At 39.0% G+C, this 17,445-nt stretch overlaps 1 protein-coding gene across 7 annotated transcripts in view; it reads left to right on the top strand.

The window, feature by feature from the left end:
• gabra1 (gamma-aminobutyric acid type A receptor subunit alpha1) overlaps nt 1-17,445 on the top strand; it is a 51,232-nt gene that overhangs the window by 18,637 nt on the left and 15,150 nt on the right. For all 7 annotated transcript variants that reach the window (XM_041801153.1, XM_041801154.1, XM_041801156.1 and 4 more), the window contains one exon: nt 1,751-1,903. In XM_041801153.1, the coding sequence (XP_041657087.1) occupies nt 1,751-1,903 (153 nt within the window). The remainder of the gene's footprint in view (nt 1-1,750; nt 1,904-17,445) is intronic.

The raw sequence follows: 17,445 nt of genomic DNA, 5'->3' as shown, positions 1-17,445 counted from the left end.
CATTCCTGCCTCAGACTTTACCCTCTAACCCTTGCTCTTACCTTGACCATTAACCCCAACCCTACCCTACCCCCAAAAATTACTTGAAAATTATTCAAGAAGGACTCATTTCAATTTAATGGGCCAAAATAAAGAAATTACCTGGGAATGATCAATCAACTTATATAGAAAATTACCATCTTATTTCTAATAAATTGCCTGTAAATATCACCTAATTACCAGAGAGGTTATGGGTGAGGGTAAGGGTTAGAGTAAGGGCAATATATCACCTAATTATCAGGGAATTCCCACAGTATTACAAGGTTTAGGACTGGAATTACAGGGTTAGGGTTAGAGGGTTATGGGTAGAGTAAAATTCCACCTAACTGCCAGAGACTTGCCACGGTATTGCAAGGTTTGGGGTTAGGGTTAGGGTTAGAGGGTTAGGTTAAAATGCCACCTAATTGCCAGGGATATGCCTTAATATTATAAGGTTTAAGATTGGAATTAGAGGGTTAGGGATAGGGGGTTATGGGTAGGGTAAAATACCACCTAATTGCTTGAGACTTGCCACAATATTACGAGGTTAAGGGTGAGGGTAAGGGTACAATATCACCTACAGTAACTGCCAGTGAATTGCCACAATATTACAAGGAATTACTTGATCATTAATACAACATTGTAAGGTCAATACTTCCTTAATATTAATGGGTGATTTCTTGGTAATTTCCCAACTTATTACTAGGTAATTACTTGGAAATTAAAGCCCACTAAAGTAAAGTGTTTCCAACTTTTCTCATGAAATACAAAAAAATGTTTAAAAGGGAAGTTGTGCATTCTGAATTCAAATCTAAGCTATACCACATGTAATCAGAATTAATTCTATTTCTATGTGTAAAATCAATTATGCTTTGGCAGGTAGGTAACAGTAAGATCCCAATATGCTCTCACATCAAGCTTCACTATGAAATTATCATATTTTGAAGGGAAGTTTTGCACTCAAACTACCTTATTTTGTCATTTTTAATCTTAATATTGCATCATTCATTTAAAGCAGATGACAACAATGAAGTGTAAACCCATACATAGTGTTCATTATTCCCACTTGAGCAAACTAACGCTCTGAAACAGCAAATTTTTCGCCCTACGTATGACAGCCCATGTCCCAGATTTCATAATTTCCCTACTGGCCATTACGTCCTTTTCCCACCTCCTCCTCCTCTTCTCTCATCATTGATACTGGCACAAATTAGTGACAGCGTAAAATGGGTGACCTGTTTGCAATGACGATGGCCGCAGGCAGAAAGTAACACTGTAGACAGCTCTATCCCCCGAGCAACGCTTAGCTTTACTTGCAACGAGCCCCCAAGTGACTGTATCTACCAAGCTTTATTGAATAAACACAGTTGAAACATAAATGGGTTTTATTATTTGTTTCGTTCGTTGACGTCTCTGGAAATACTTGAATCAACATGTTATTACAGCTGGATTAACTGCAAGTGCAGTTTCTGTTGTCGCGTATTCTCTCTGCACTTAGGTATGAATGCACTGATGAAATGGATCATGCCTCGGTACAGAGTTTGCTGACAAATTGCACCTATAACTCTGCCAATAAATCTCAACTGCAATAAAAGTGAAGGCCAGAACCACAACAAAGCATTTAGAAATAAACACTCCAGACTATAGGGAGAGGTACAATAGATCTTGTGAATAAAGTATCAAGTTTATCCCTGCAGATTTTTCTCAATTCTTTGTATCTTTTTGATTGCAGGAGAGTATGTTGTGATGACAACCCACTTCCACCTGAAGCGGAAAATTGGTTACTTTGTGATCCAGACATATCTCCCCTGCATCATGACAGTCATCCTCTCCCAAGTGTCTTTCTGGCTCAACAGAGAGTCCGTCCCTGCCAGGACTGTGTTTGGTGAGTTGTCTGCTCCGCTCCTTTCTAAACATCTGTGGTTAGAGAAATGAGCCCAGAAAACAGAAGGTTCCAAATCTGTTCTTGGAAAAATATGTTTGGCAGATAAGATGACAGGACACCCGGCTCTCACTCAAAACTAAAGTGCTGATAAGCAAGACTGTGAACTAACTCGGGGGCAAAAAGTCTCTCAAGGAACAAACAAAATACAGCCTCTAAGTGTGATGTAAGTGTCATATATGAAGCTCCTTGTAGACATAAAAGTTTGAGTTATGTTGCCGACGGAGCAAAACATGGTTTGAAAAATATAATGTTCAGTGATGATGCATCACCGCTTACTGGTTTAGAGCCAAATGTTTTTTGTTATTAGTGATTTTTGACCATGACTGCAAATGCTCTAACACCACCCGCTTTTATTTGGAAATTAAAAAAACAACGGACATTTTGGACTAATTAGAACAGCCAAGACACTCACAGCTTTAAAACACACTGCTGTCACTGACCCTTCAATTCCTTACACCAAGATGAGAAAATGTTTTTGCTGTCAGTGTATCTGACAGTATAAATAACACAACTTAAGTGATAAGACAACCCTCAGTGTGAGGGAGTAAGCTTCAAAGGAACAGGAAAGAGTCCTATTAGGTTTGATTGACTTTGAGGACTGATGGCTTATTAACAGTCTAACTAAAGAAAAAGGTGGAAAAGATTCACTGATATAGGCAAAAGTTATGTATTCAAAGAGACAGGTTAATATTTTTGGAAGATTTATTGTCTTAAAGAAGAGATTGGAGTTTGTGTAGTGTAGCTTAAAGCATTGGGGCAACAGGAAGAGACATATCTGGCTCTGGATTATGTTAAGAACACCTCAAAGGCTTCCAATTGCTCTTACAGAAGGGTTAGGATTAGGCGCATCCTTAAAGTCCACTGCATATTTGTGTGCTATGTTTTGTCTTCACTGTGGTTTTGTTCCATTTGGTAGCATGCACCCAACCACACTGGATTTGTTTCAGAAATTGAAGTAGAGAGCAGCTGAATTTGTGAGTTCACAATAGCACACAGGAATAAAATGAGCATTCAAGTAACATGTTGCGTTGCCTTTTCATAGGTAATTTGCTGTTCATTTGTTACTTGTTTTGAGAAAATGTTGATACAGTGAATGGAAATAAGATCAGGGTGTTTTAATTTGGAATTTGACTGGATACTCTTTGCTTTGTGTCTGACTTCCTGTATGGGCTGATGTGCATGGCCGAGCTTGCTGGCGGCAGGTTCTGTCGTAAATAAACTTTGCAGGTGTCTCAAGCAAAGCAGAGGGGAGTGGTGCCTCTGGCATGCGCTGGAGATGCAACGGAGCATTTGCAGTACTACAAGAGCATTTGTTAGAGAGGGCATGGAATCCAAACAGATTCAGTGTAACCTGCTATCTAGGGTTTGGAAGGTCAATGGAAAGGGTTAATAATGACTGCCCCTGAAGCCTGTGATACACTAAAAGATTTCAAAATCTGAACCATTTTTTTTATTTCAGAGAATTGTCACATAGCAACATATTATGAAAGATTTAACCATTTTGTTCGTATAGTGTGTGGTGTGAAAAAAGATGATCAATACAACACATCACGCACGAAGAAATTCTGGTCCCAGATTATCAGTCTCAATTCTCAAAACTCCAAATGTCACGTGGTCAAACGTGACTTTTGATTTATCGAGCTAATGTGGCTAGCTGTTCGCTACTGGCCACTGTGGTAGCATTTTTGGTCCACTTCTCTCCTTTGCTACTTCATTTGTGTTATGTTTCACAGTACATGTTAAACACTCACGTTGTTGCCACTAATCAATAAGCTGCTCCTCCATTTCTGATATCCATCTAACTTTATGCTCCAAATTTTTTATTGATGCCATGGCTGTGTTTGTTGTACTTCCTCCTTCTGTCAGGTTGCTTCCTGATTGGCTATTGCTCCATTTCATGTAACATTTCTGCACATGCCTTCTCTGTTGTCCTCTTTGTTCTCCCTACACAACAGGATCTTATAAGGTAAACTTTATTGACCCTGAAGGAAATCTGTTTTGGGCTAAAAGTGCCAAATAAAGCTGAACACAAAAGACAAACACATGTTACACAGTGACAAATATTGCACACAACTTGTGAGGTACATAATTAAAGGGAAATGCAACAAAAAATAAAACATTATAAAGACGCAAATTAAACTCTGAGTAAAATTAATCTTTAAAAGTTTAAAATGTGAGCTAAGGGCAATATTTGCTGTTCAGTAAAGGGATGTTATGACTGTGACTGTTTAGAAGCGTTATGGATGAGGGCTTTTCCTGATAGTAGGAGTTTATATTCTTCATGGAGGATGTGTGTGTGGTCATTGAGGATCTTGTGCACCTGTTTTATTACTTTCGATCATGGATGGACCAAAGAGTCAAATTACCCTAAGTCTAATGATTTTAATTTCTGATCCAAAACACTGAACATGTTTGCTATGTACGATCTTGTGTTGAAGGAAAATCACTCTTAACAAACCTCACAGCAGAGGAAAATCTGTCTGGATAATTGTTGAAACCACCCACTAATCAGGCCTTTGCTGACTTTGGTCAGAAGGGCTTCAACAGGCCAGCTATTGGCACATATCTTGTAACGTGTGCCTAGCCTGACTTGCATGGTCATTAGTTGCCAGCTACTAAAGGTGGGGAAAACTCTATTAAAAGGTGTGTATAAGTTGCAGAAAAATCAATAAAAGGAATAAAAAGTTTCAGAAAAAAAAATTTGCCAAATGAAGTGCCAATAGGTTTTGTGTTGGCACATGCATTCTATGAGGACTGTTTGTCACATGCATCAGTGTGTAGCCATACAAAGCAGATGGATTGACCAGATTTCAAGTTTGTCTTCTGGCAAATACAACTTGCAAAGCTCCAGTATGAAACAATTGTGCCCAGTCTGGTAACAAACCTGACCAACGGCATTTAAGGAGAATGAGGCGGTAGCTGGCTTGGTTGAGTTGTTGCGGGAAGCTGTGATAATTAGATGAAGTTTGGATGTAGCTATAATATAGCAACAGTTTTAACAGTACTCATTCACATCTCTTGATTTAAAGATAGTTAAGAACTGCACTAAATGTTTTTCATGGTGGAAAAGAGGTTTTCACTTTTCTCCCAACCTATTTCATCATGAGTTTGGGATAGTTATGGTGGGGTTTAGCTTTACTGCAGTTTTTTAGCTTAGATGTAGCTTAAGCAACGCTTTTTATCAGATCTGAGCAGCATTTCAGCAAGAACCACAATGAAGGCTTGGCTTAATGGTGAAGATGTTTTACCGCTTTCCTTTCTGTTTATAAACTACAATAAAACTGCCTCATTTTGTCTTGTCACTCTGATTGGCCCATATAGACAGAACGTTTATCTAATCCCCTTCTGAACATTTTCTGAAAAGTCCTTCCCTTCGCAGACATTTTGCATGGGAGGTTTCCTAGATGAATGTATCCCATGGTGTGGATATATGAAACAGTCTATCTGGCGTGTCTATCGATGCGTGCTCCAACATGATTGGCCAGCCTATGCCTGCCAACAAATACTCTTCTATTGGACACCACAGCGATTCTGATATTAAAATCTTTGCCCTCACTGACAGATTATCTCTTTGAATGCATTTATCTGTTTATGGAGATTGGTTTAATCTGCACTCAGTCAAGAATAAAGGACAAATTATGCAAGAAATACTTTGTGAACAGTGGGGTGACTTCCTGCTTCTCTGCTGGTTGCCTGGCAACCTCACAGTCCTGACAGAATGATATCAAAGTCCCCATCAAATCCTCGACAGGAAAGCTAATAAACCTGTTTTCCAGATGTCAAAGTAATCCTTTGAAGAATATTAAATGTTAAACCGAGTGGTTGAACAGTTGCACATTCAGTCCAAAGTGTTCTCCTCTCTTCTTTTCTGCTCTGTCTCTGCACCAATGAGGTGAACAGGAGCTTTAATCAGTCGTGGCTGGCTGCAGCAGAATTTCAGGCACACAGCTCAGTGTGAATTCAGATTTACGTGCTCTGAATGTGCTCCTACAAGTTTGTGTGTTTGTGCCCGTCTGCGTGTGATGAAAAGTGTTCATTAGCGTGCGTTTGGGCGTGCGCAGATTGGCCTGTGTGTGCCGTGTGCATGTGTCTCGGCATGTGTACGTGAGTCTTTGTGTGTGTGTTTGTGTGTATCTGGTGAGTATCTGTCTGTCTGTCACACTAATGTCTTACATAATAGCGCCCAAAAGGAAAGCTCTTGCTAGTCTGCAGCATGCTCGGTAGCAGCAAAGCACAGCAGCAGGCAGAATGTCCTTGAGTTACCTCAGCCCTCTACTCTTTCCTCTTCTCTCTCTGTCTCTTTCTCTTCTTCTCATGGATGCCACTGTCTCCCCTTGCCCACCACTTAACAAGCTTTTACAAAAACATTAAACATGCACCAGCTCTTAAAGCTTTGCTGCAGATTTCTCTACCATTCTGGCAGTGTTTTGGTGCCTTCATATGCATATGCATGTGCGTATTTGTGTGCCACAGCTTGTTAGCTACCTGCGGTGCTTGTCACGTGTCCAGGGGAAATGAGGATGGCCTAGATTGGATTCAAACAAACTATCTAGGGCATGTGTGTGTCCCTCATGCTATCACCATTGCCGGTTCTGCTTCATGAGATTACATGAATGCACACATGCGCAAACACACAGTTGAATAAACACATGTGCATGCTTTTAATGGAGACACAGAGCAGCAGAGTATCCAAATATACTTGGTGGGTCATCTTCACGATTAATATGCATCATATGAGACAGGAGATGAATGAGCCTGTTCTTCAGAGAGGTTACAAAGTCAATAAGGCTGTAAATGAATCATTAAAAAGACATAGCAGACAATCAAGATCATTCAGTGCCATCTTAATCCTTTGGCTATCATCTAAGTCAAGGATTTATGCTGTATATCAAACCATTGAACATGTGTCGAGTGCTGTTAGGATGAAAGAGTACCATGAACTGTCTTCTCAGAGAGGTCTTCTAATGCCTGATGTGTCCGTATTGTAATAAATAAGGTGCAAATATGTCAAAAGTACCAGCATATATTCAGGAATAACATGCTGCATGTTCCTGTTACAGAGGTTAATGTTGACTGTGCTGTAATGTTAGCTGTGTACAGGAGGAGCGGAGGGTGTCTCAACACCTCTGGTTCCATTTGTCTTGTTCCAGCATTACATTCTTGTATAAACTTGATTATTTTGAAAGCCGATGTTGTAAATGGTGCTGTAAATGTTCAGTGAATGTGATGGGATGCAGACAGATGTCAGACTTTTTTTTTAAGCAGGCAGCCAAGGGCTTGACGGGAACAGTATCAGAGCGGCTGAAAAACACAAATAAGACTTCATGTGCTGTAATTCAGAGCCCCTTTTAGAAATACACCTGACATGTTACTTTTTCTAACAGGCAGGGTGGTTATTTAACTGTTTTTAATGTATTTAATGCCTTACTTTGAGCTGAGGTTAACACAAGACAAGGTTGAAAAGACAGCATGTTTAAAGCACATGCTGTTCTGCCTAAGTACCAAAACAAATAAGCAGTTTCCTCTTCTACACATCAAGATAATGAAAAAATAAATAGAATTGATCAGACATTGCTATGCAGGAACATTTAATGCTTGTGCAGAACCCCATATCATGAAGTAGTGAGCACAATCTTGTAAAAAATGATGAAAGATTTTTATGAATATTTATTGTGACTTTAAGGAACTTGTGCCCACAACGATCAAATCTTCACAGGCAGAATAAATTTGAATTTTGATCAGTTTTGAACTCTGAGAAAACACACAACCCTTTTTATTCCCCTCATTCTACTTCATTCTAGTTGTGCTGAAGCTAATCAGGCCAGATATGTATATGATCGAGGTGGACCGATTATCGGCCTGTTCCAATTATTGATACAGATATTTGGCATTTAGCCGATAATTGGTATCTGTGTTTTATTTTACTAATAATCGGCCAAAATCAATTCAAAGGTTTGCTACTTTGGCTACACTGAAAGGTGTGTCTTCCTTCTGGTTTTGTTTTCACTCTCTACAGTTGCACTAAATGTCCTGCCCACAGCACTATCTGACTGGCTTGATGTCCCACAACAACCAGCCAATCAGCACTGAGGCCTGGGTGGCACTGACACAGGAAGTGTGTGGAATCACTTCCTGTTTCCTGCTACTTTAGTGTTTCTCTGTGCTGTTTCTCATGTTGACAGAGCTGGTGCTCTTTCTTATTTATCTCAATTTCTGACATGCATTTTATTTTTTCCACATTAAGAAGATTTTGCTGTCATAATTAATGCATCTCAGGTCCAAATATTTGTTATCTGTCACATACACTACTAATAGTTGGTGTCAATATCAGCCCTAAAAAAACAATATCGATCGACCCTTTGAAAATAATTTGACTGGAGGAAGAAATGCATACACATTTGCAATATAGTATCAAGGTTAAAAAATGGCAGTGCACTGAAATTTCTTGCATCTGAAGCCTTCTTCAGACCAGGTACAAAGATCAGTTTAGGCTGACTACACACTATAAGATTTTCAGATCTTAACTGACTTAAGCAATGTGGGAAACAACTGACATAAGGACAGTTTCGACTGATTTTAATCCTCCAGATACACAGACTGGATGATTTCATAGGACCGTGAGTGTTTGTAATGATATCCCAGTGGAGATTCCACAGACTTGAGATAGTACTGAAACGATGATATTTACTAGAGATATCTATACACTGGCATTGTTTTCTTATTTCCTTTCCATTTTCTTCAATTCATTTGTGTAGACATTTAACTATTATGAAATCTCTCTGCACAGTGGAAGTGGAAGGACTGGTGTAGATATTAGGGCTGACTCAGTCAGCATGAAATTAGCCAGATTTTGGGCAGATTATAACATCACAGTGAATCGTCGAACAGTGAACCTGATTATGAGCATTTGGAATGACAAATGGTCTTGTAGAGTGACATAATTAACAACCCATCCAAGGTGCCCCTTGACCAAAACCCCACTAGATTACCATGTCAGATTTTTTCTTGCACTGTCATCAAGTTTGACCACGGTCAGCAACGTTATTAGTAATTGCTAGCATTAGCATAAGCACATGCAGTGCTTTTGTTGCAAATGAGACATTGCTATGGAAAGTGCTGTTTGATAGGCCATAAAATGATGTGCAGGTATCTAAAACTGGCTTTTCAAGTTTTCTTAACTTTCCATGTACAAAATGTGCACTACACAGATTACTGTTTGGAATTTGTGGACAGGAGTATCTATTTAGCACTACCATTCAGTCAGTAGTATGCACCTTTTCTTTTTCAGTCTGCTACTACCCGGTCTGCTGACTCTCATTGATTATTGTGGATATTCATTTTGAGGCAGCTCAACCCGGAATTGTAAACAACAAGCATGCTTGATATCTGAAATTCCTCGGGGAGGCTACAACTGAGTCCAGGGGAGTCAATTAATCATATTCGCACTGCACACTTGAGGATCTTTTGGGCAAATAATGAGTTGCAACAAGTCTCAAATCATGCCCAACCCCAATTATTGGACCAGGGGGCAAACCTGGCTAAAATCAGGGTTAAAGTCATGTAGCATGTAGCTAGCCTCAACTGAGATATCTGCAGCTGAGCATGAGCCAAAGGTAGACAGTTTCACAAACTGTATCATCCCTTCAGAATCCACAAAATGTCATTGAAAGAGGCATTTAGAATCATTTTTAACATGTGAAGTATCACTTATATTTTGACTGTCACATTTCAAATTGAATTAATACAGTTTTATAAATTTCGTTGAGAAAAATGTGTACCCACAATGGTCCTTGTGCATTAATGCAGATTTAATCATGAACCTGTCATGAGTTTTATGCATGTGGCCCTTGGTATGAAACAATCCACAAACTTTATGGCTCTCCATAATGTTCCTGCCATGCCTGAATTAAGCTGTAAGGAACAATTACCGAAAATAAAGAAATGGCAGAGAGAAAAAGCCATTATTTTAACACATGATCGGCACTACCACATTTTCTCTGAACAGAAACAGATCTTGGAGTACAAAAGAACCTAAAAGCAATTTTATTCAGTGAGGGAGGAATCAGTACACCACACAAACACACTTGAGTCATTCCTCCTGCAGACACCTATTCACAGTTTGGCTTCTCTTTGTTTTCATTTCAGAGCATAGACACCATGTATCAAATGATGCATGAGGAATAAACAAACAACCACTGTAGTGCTATACGTGCTCCTTTATTACTCCAGATGTGATCAGGTTTACGTTTCCAACACCAATGTCCAAATGTGACAGAAAAATCCCATTATCATGAACAAATGCTGCCGTGGAAACACGGTTTAAATCACACTTTGTCTATGAAGCACAGCTCAGGCTCTAAATCTTTTTCCTAAAGCCTGCCCTGTAGATGAATAGGCAATTTGAAAACACAGCAGTGGGTAGAGTTATCTTATTCATCATTGTGCCGATTAAGAGGCTGATTAGTTTACAGCCAGTTTGGTGTGGTGGAAAACTGTTGGCGATTTATTTATTTGCAGTCCAAATGAAAAACCAAAAGGAAGAAAGTATAAATGATGGTGCTGATATGGTTCTCTCTCTCTCAGTCTCTCTCCCTCTAAGCTGTCAGGGACAGCAGTGCTCAGAAGATTAGCTCGCCTCTCCTCCTCTTTAAGAGTGATTGGCTGCGTATTTATTGGTTCTCCCATGATGGTGTTTGATGTTTCTGCTCATTAAGGGATAACCTCTTGTGTTTGTGAGGGCACTGGCGTTTTTTGTGCACAAAAGCAATCATATGTACATGTTTCTGCTCTACTTACTGCTTGTGAACTATTTGGGAGCTCATAAATTTATGATAGCAAATCGATAACACTGTTGGCAGTTTTACTACTATGAAGTGGATATTTGTGCGTGTGTTTGTGGCTCAGTTCCCACAGCTTTGGTGCCAGCACAGTCATTTAACGGACCTGTCAATCAGCATGTCAATTTATGCCTCTGTTTATGTAGATGTGAGGTGACGTAGTGCTGCTGACGGCGATGTGTTTTGAGTCAGGCCCCCCTGAGGCTTCAGTTATTGATAAGGTATGAATAAATGAGGAGCTGCTGCACGGTGGAGATGGTGATAGACAGCCAACAAAGACAGCTGCACTCCTGGGACTGGTGGAGGGGATATAGAAAGTTGTTTGACAAGTCCCTACACAACAGTCATGTTCATTCATCAGCAAGCTTTACGTGTTGTACAACAGTTGCACTCTCTATAATTCATTAAAGTATAATCTGGCTCATTTGCATTTCCCTATAAGTAAAAATACTCAGCTGTGGCTTAAATTATATATTTTATGCAAGTAGGCATTAATATTTCATTTACTCCTATAATATTAATTAATATTTTTAAGAACAAATCTTATTGAGCCATCTTTTAAAGGTTATGTTTAGGCATCTTAAAGATGTGTAGTTGTCAAAGATAAATATGGGAAACAACAAAGTTATATTAAAGCTAAAAATAGGACTCTTCTTACTATTATTATTGTATTGTTTGGAACATTATCCTTAATTTGTTTCCACCCTTCCACCCTTCAGACAGCCTTTACTCTAGAATTCTCCATATAAAGTAAAACCATTAAAGTATGCCAAATATCCTCAATTAGCAAAAAATGCTAATCTGACAGGCTGTTTCAAATATCCATTTGTGGGATTCTGCTCCTATCAAAAGTGTTCACACCCTTAAATCAATCATGGGCAATATAATTTGGCTTTTTGCACTTTGGTCAACCGTGGTTGTTTTAAATGTGCTATATAAATAAAGTTGAATTGAATTGAATTGAATTTTTGGGCAAAATAAATCACATAAAAATCTTATTTAATGTCAAAGTGAAAACATATTTTTAAAAGAGTAATGTCAATTAAATAAAAATATTTAAGGTAATAAAGAGACCTCATATTTACTCCCTTTAAAGTGACCTTATTTAACAAAGGTCCAACTCATATTAAATCACTGCTAGAGCTTGCCAGAAAAAGTGTGTAAGACTCTATGGTCAAGTAGAAGAAAGTTCTTTGGTCTGATGGGACCAAATTTGGGCTTTTTGGACATCAGACAAGACACTATATTTGGCAGACACCAAAAACTGCACATCACCAAAAACACACTATCACTACTGTGTACCACAGTGGTGGCAGTCATGCTGTGGGGATGCTTCTCAGCAGCTGCCCCTGGAAGGCATGTTAAAGTAGAGGGTAGAATAAATGCGGACAAAAACAGGACAATCCCTGTGGATAGTCTTATTCAGTGTGCGACAGAACTACTGCTTAGGAGAAGATTTATTTTCCAGCAAGACAATGACCTGAAGCATTCAGGGGAAGCTACACAGTAATGGTTTATAGACAACAACGTGAATGTTCTGGATTGGCCCAGTCAAAGTCCAGACCTCAACTGCAACTTGTGGTTGGACTTGAGAAGGGCTGTTCACACCTGATCTCCATGCAACCTGACACAGCTTGAGCAGTTGTGGCGTAAAATTGCAGTGCCCAGATGTGCAAGCCTGATTGTGACCTATCTACAGACTCAGTGCTGTGATTGCAGCCAAAGGTGCATCTACTAAATACTGACTTGGAGGGGGGTGAATATTTATGCAGTCACTTATTTTTCATTACATAACTTTGTAGAAATCAGTTTTCCTTTAGACACTAAAGAGCTATCTTTATTTTATTTTTTATAGTCAAAAAAATATATTTTTTGACCATGATTGATTTATATAATCAATAAGAGGGTCAAACATCCAAAGGGGTAAAATTTTTTTATAGGCACTGTATATGTCATATCTATAAGGGCAACAGCCCATACATAGCATTTGGGAAGAGCAGAACCTTATTAAAAAATTTTGGAGGGTTATTGGATGATGGATCTGCCTGTCATATTCATCATAGGTCATTCAAAGCAACAAAAAATAGTAGGTTTGCATCTCCCCTGCAAATAAACATGACACCAGCCTGACTGGCAGCCGTTACCGTTGTTAACAGTGGAGCGAGTTAATAAACAGAATTCCTGACAAAGCAAGTTGGAGGAAGAGCAAACACACCTTTTCCACCAAGAAAAGCTTTCAGTATGGGTCTTTACTCTTCTTTAACTCAGAAATGTTGCCAAATTCTAATAAATCTCCTGCTATAGTTTCATCCATGTTAATCTCTTCATGGGCCACCATATTTACTGGCTTTGTAGTACAACTAAACCATGCCCATGTCATTCTTTTCAAATGATGCTGATTGGTCCATGTGTTCTCTGACTGGATGCAGGCGCTTCAGCTTTGAAAGTTGGCTCTGCCTGATGAAGGACAGAATCTGGCCAATCCATTGGCTTTGCAAGGTTAAGAAATATATCGTCAATACAGTCCAGCAACACAATGCTTCCTATGAAAAATTTAGTGAAACCAAAAGCAACTTTTACAGGAGGTGTTTTTAGATAAACAAGCTATAAAACAATGGTTTCATCTTTGAAAATTCAGATGGACAGTTTGCAAACCAGTCACAGCCCCTTTATTGAAATTACTGCATAACAAAATTCATAGAAAAAATGCTTTTAATGGAATTCAGTTATAAATACTCATTGTAAAATTCTCACTCAGTTGTGGTTAAGAAATCCTGACCAACCACTTTCACAGAGGGCTGGTTAGAGGTTTTTCAAACTTAAGAAAATCCTTATGGTGGCTATGGATCAGCAGGAGAGTCACTTGTCTCTCAGCCACAAGGGTTGGGTGTTTGATCCTCGGCTCCTGCAGCCACATGTCAAAGTGTTCTTGGGCATGAGACACTGACAAAGTGTGAATGGGTAACTGTTAACTGCAGTTTAAAGAATGCTTTGTGTAGACAAACCACTGAAAAAGAGCCATCCAAACCCAAGGCCAGTAACCACTTAACATTAAACAGTGTTTGCATCTTTGTGAATACCAATAAAAAGTTTATATCAGTTCATTTACTGCAGCTTTACTGCAAGCATATCAAACTTTATGAAAAAGTGGTAATTTAGTGCAGCCCAGTTACACAAGTTTTATTTTGAAATTCTCAATTAAATGTGAATAATACAGAATAAAGAACCCAACTATTCACTTATGGTGTTTTAAGAGGTTTTACAAAGTCTTTTAAAGCAATCCAAAAGCCTTGAGCACAGACACAGTTTGCATCTTTGTGAATGCCAATGAACACTTTGTCACAGAGTTCATTAGCACACACTTTATGACACAGCTCTTTTCAGCAGCCGGCCCAGATACAGCTAGTCTAAAACAATCCTGCAGTCCTTCAGTGTGACTGTGTCCCACTGCAATGTCCTTTTGACCTCGTCCCACATTTTGATTGTCATGTTTGATTGGTTGCCTACTCAGTCAAAACACTGTCAGAGGCAAATTTGAGGAAGAGAGTGAAAGAGAGAGAGAAGCAGTTTTCCTGAGGGCTCGCTCTCCCCCCATGGAAATCTGAGATCTGTGTCTTGGCTATGCTCCAATGGCTGAGCAGCACGTATTACTCGCTGGCTTGTGATTGGTCAGATTAGCTGGCGCCTGTCATTCATGGGGCTGTCAATCAAGTGCCAAAGTTGGAATGAACAGAGCAATCAATGAATTGTCAGGAAAATCAACCACAATAATAAGGTATGACTTTGCACCTTCTACTGTTTGACCTTAAGGGACAAACAAAGTTGAACTCAAAGAGAATATGAAATTATTTTCAGCCATTCCTAAAGCAATTTATTCTCTCTCTGGCGTCTCGGTTCTTTAAGTCTTGCAATAAAATTCCATCGGACTGATTGCCTTGATAGATAGTAAATCAAATTTCAATAAGCTTTGCCTTGCTGTGTCAGAAACCGATTAACCAAGGTGATGTTATCTACCCACATATTCTCCAAAAAGGCACATCCACACTGTTTGTCCTCATGCATGCTCATATCAACTCCAGCTTGCCTGAGGGAGCAGTGATAGCTTCCCTACCTTGAAATAATCTTCCTCACTTTCAGACTTTTTGACTGGGGCAGCCATACAGCAGAGATGAGTTACCTTTTTCTATCATAGTTATTTTAACTTAAAAAGTATCTTAAAGAGCTTACATTCTTCTATAAGAAACCGTTAATATTATAAAGTAACACATCTAAACTTAAATCTATTAAAGCTCCAAAGGATTGTGTACAATTCTGACAACAGTTGAGAGAACTAACAAAAGGAAATCATGCTAAATGCAAAGAAAGCTACACCCACCGTGACACAGCGCTTTTAGTTCATTTTAACTATTAATCTTGTCAGAGGAAAAGTTTACCATCATTTAAGTCTATACAAAGCAAAACTGAAACTGCTCTCTATCATGAGAGATGTGTTGGAAAAAAAAAGTCCCTGTCAAGTCTGTTTGACTAAATTATGTATTTAGATCAACAAAAAGATTTTCTTTTTTTTGTCAGGCTCAAGAATATCTATTTTTTTGTTAAAACCCAGTGGTAGGTTACCTTCCACAGCAGATGGATTTGCCAGTCCATCTTGAACAGATCCAATCCACAATGCTGGTTAGGAACCACAAAACTGTTCAGACCAATCAGCTTCATTTGAGGAGAACGGGGCGGTATATACGGGTGGAGTTTAGTTATACTGAAGGCTGATAGCAATGGCTGCCACCAGTGGCTTGGATGTTGTCATGGTATAGCAACAGTTTAATCTAGAAACCATGTTTCTGTATGAAATAAAGCACAAAACAGCACTGAAAGCTATTCATGATGAAAGATGTTTTCGCTCTTCCTCCGCCCTTCTTTGACATGAGTTTGATGAACGTTATGGGTGGAGTTTAGCCGGTGTACACAATGGCTACTACAGTGGTAGCTGTTAGAATAGATGTAGTTGTAATATAGTGGCGGTTTGATTGAACTGGACAAAATTTCTTCATCAGACAAGAGCAAAGAGCCACACTGATAGCTTCTCTTGGCAGAAAAAATGTTTTTGCACTTCTCCCGATTGGCTTAGGCAAGAATTATCTTTCTCCGAGTTTCACAGAGAAACAAGAAACATCCTGCCCTTCCCAAAATGCTTTGTATGAGAGGTTTCTCATGTGAATGTGAAAAATAGTACAATGGCTATTGAAAAAATTCTATCTGACATGTCAGGTAAAGTGGAAGGTCAGACAATCCAAATAGGGTCCTTTGCATAGTCCTATCCCACTAGTACTACAAGGATATTAAAATGCAGAGCCCTTTAGCATCTTTGGTTCTTCATGAGCAGGTTACAACAAGTTTTAACATTGCATTCTGCGGTTTTGCTAGCTAACTAAACCATCCAACTTCTGAATGCACGCATTTGTCACAGGTTGGCTGTTGAGAGAGGTGTGTGTTTCCTTCAAGGTTCTGGCACTTTCACCAGGCAGGCCAAAAACATTTCAGGGCAGAAATAGTGCTAAATTTTTCATGATTTTGCAACAGATTTTCATGTGCTTAACATTTTTATAACTGAAATTTGGCTGTTGATTAAAAAGACTGTTTTCCGTTGCATAAAAATAACTTACTCTACATATTTTTGTATTTCTTTATAAGGATTTTTGGCAGGCCTTTCTATAGAAATTACAGGTCCCAACATAGGCTAAATTGAAGGGCCCTCTCAGATCTGATCTAACGATATCAATGCATGTACATTGGGGCTAGCCTCCTGGCTACCATTTACCAGACTGACATAAACATTAAAGCTACCTGGAAAAAAGTTGCTGAAAGTCATGATTGGGATCCTTTTCTTCTTCTTTTGTTTCCAGTATCCAAGTATCTTGTTTAAAATCAGAGTACTAATAGTTGACTATTTGACTATTAGTCAAATTACCCAAAAGTTAAGTTGGGCTGGCCCATGATGTTAATATTACAAAAGATTGATTTTTTTTGTTTGTTTGTTTGTTTGTTTTTTTGTTGTTTGAAGTGCTTATAGATTTTGAAATAGTCTACATTTTCTGGAGCAACAAAAAGTTAAAATGTCTATTTTTGTTTCTATGATCCATCTATCCATCCATTTTCTGTACCGCTAATCCTGTTCGGGGTGACCGGGGGGCTGGAGCCTATCCCAGCTGTTAATGGGCGAGAGGCGGGGCACACCCTGGACTGGCCGCCAGTCAATCGCAGTGTTTCTATGATAAGTGAAGTAATATTTTTGTTTAAAAATTAAATTTCATTGTCTTAATCCCACTTGTGGACAGCCTTGGACTACGGGGTCGACCACTGCATTCCCAGGCCACCACCTGGATCTGCCTCTGCTCACTCTGTTTTTCATCACCTTAATAACTCTGCCTAAATTTGCTTCCTCCATCATCTTTCTCGGTATCTCAATATTTTCTTCTCCCTGAATCTGTTTGTGTGTTTTCAAACAGAGGCAAAAAGCCTGTTAGCAGATATACATCATATAAATCAAGTGTCACTGCATTGCACACTGGGCTAAATTGAGTGGAAGGAAGACCACAGAATTGAGTTACACCACTATTAATCCAGTTAGAACTTTCCAGATCAGTGACT

This window comes from Cheilinus undulatus, linkage group 12, assembly GCF_018320785.1.
Source record: "Cheilinus undulatus linkage group 12, ASM1832078v1, whole genome shotgun sequence".
NCBI lineage: Eukaryota > Metazoa > Chordata > Actinopteri > Labriformes > Labridae > Cheilinus > Cheilinus undulatus.
Note: the sequence above shows the minus strand (reverse complement) of the source record. Positions and strands in the feature narration are given on the sequence as shown.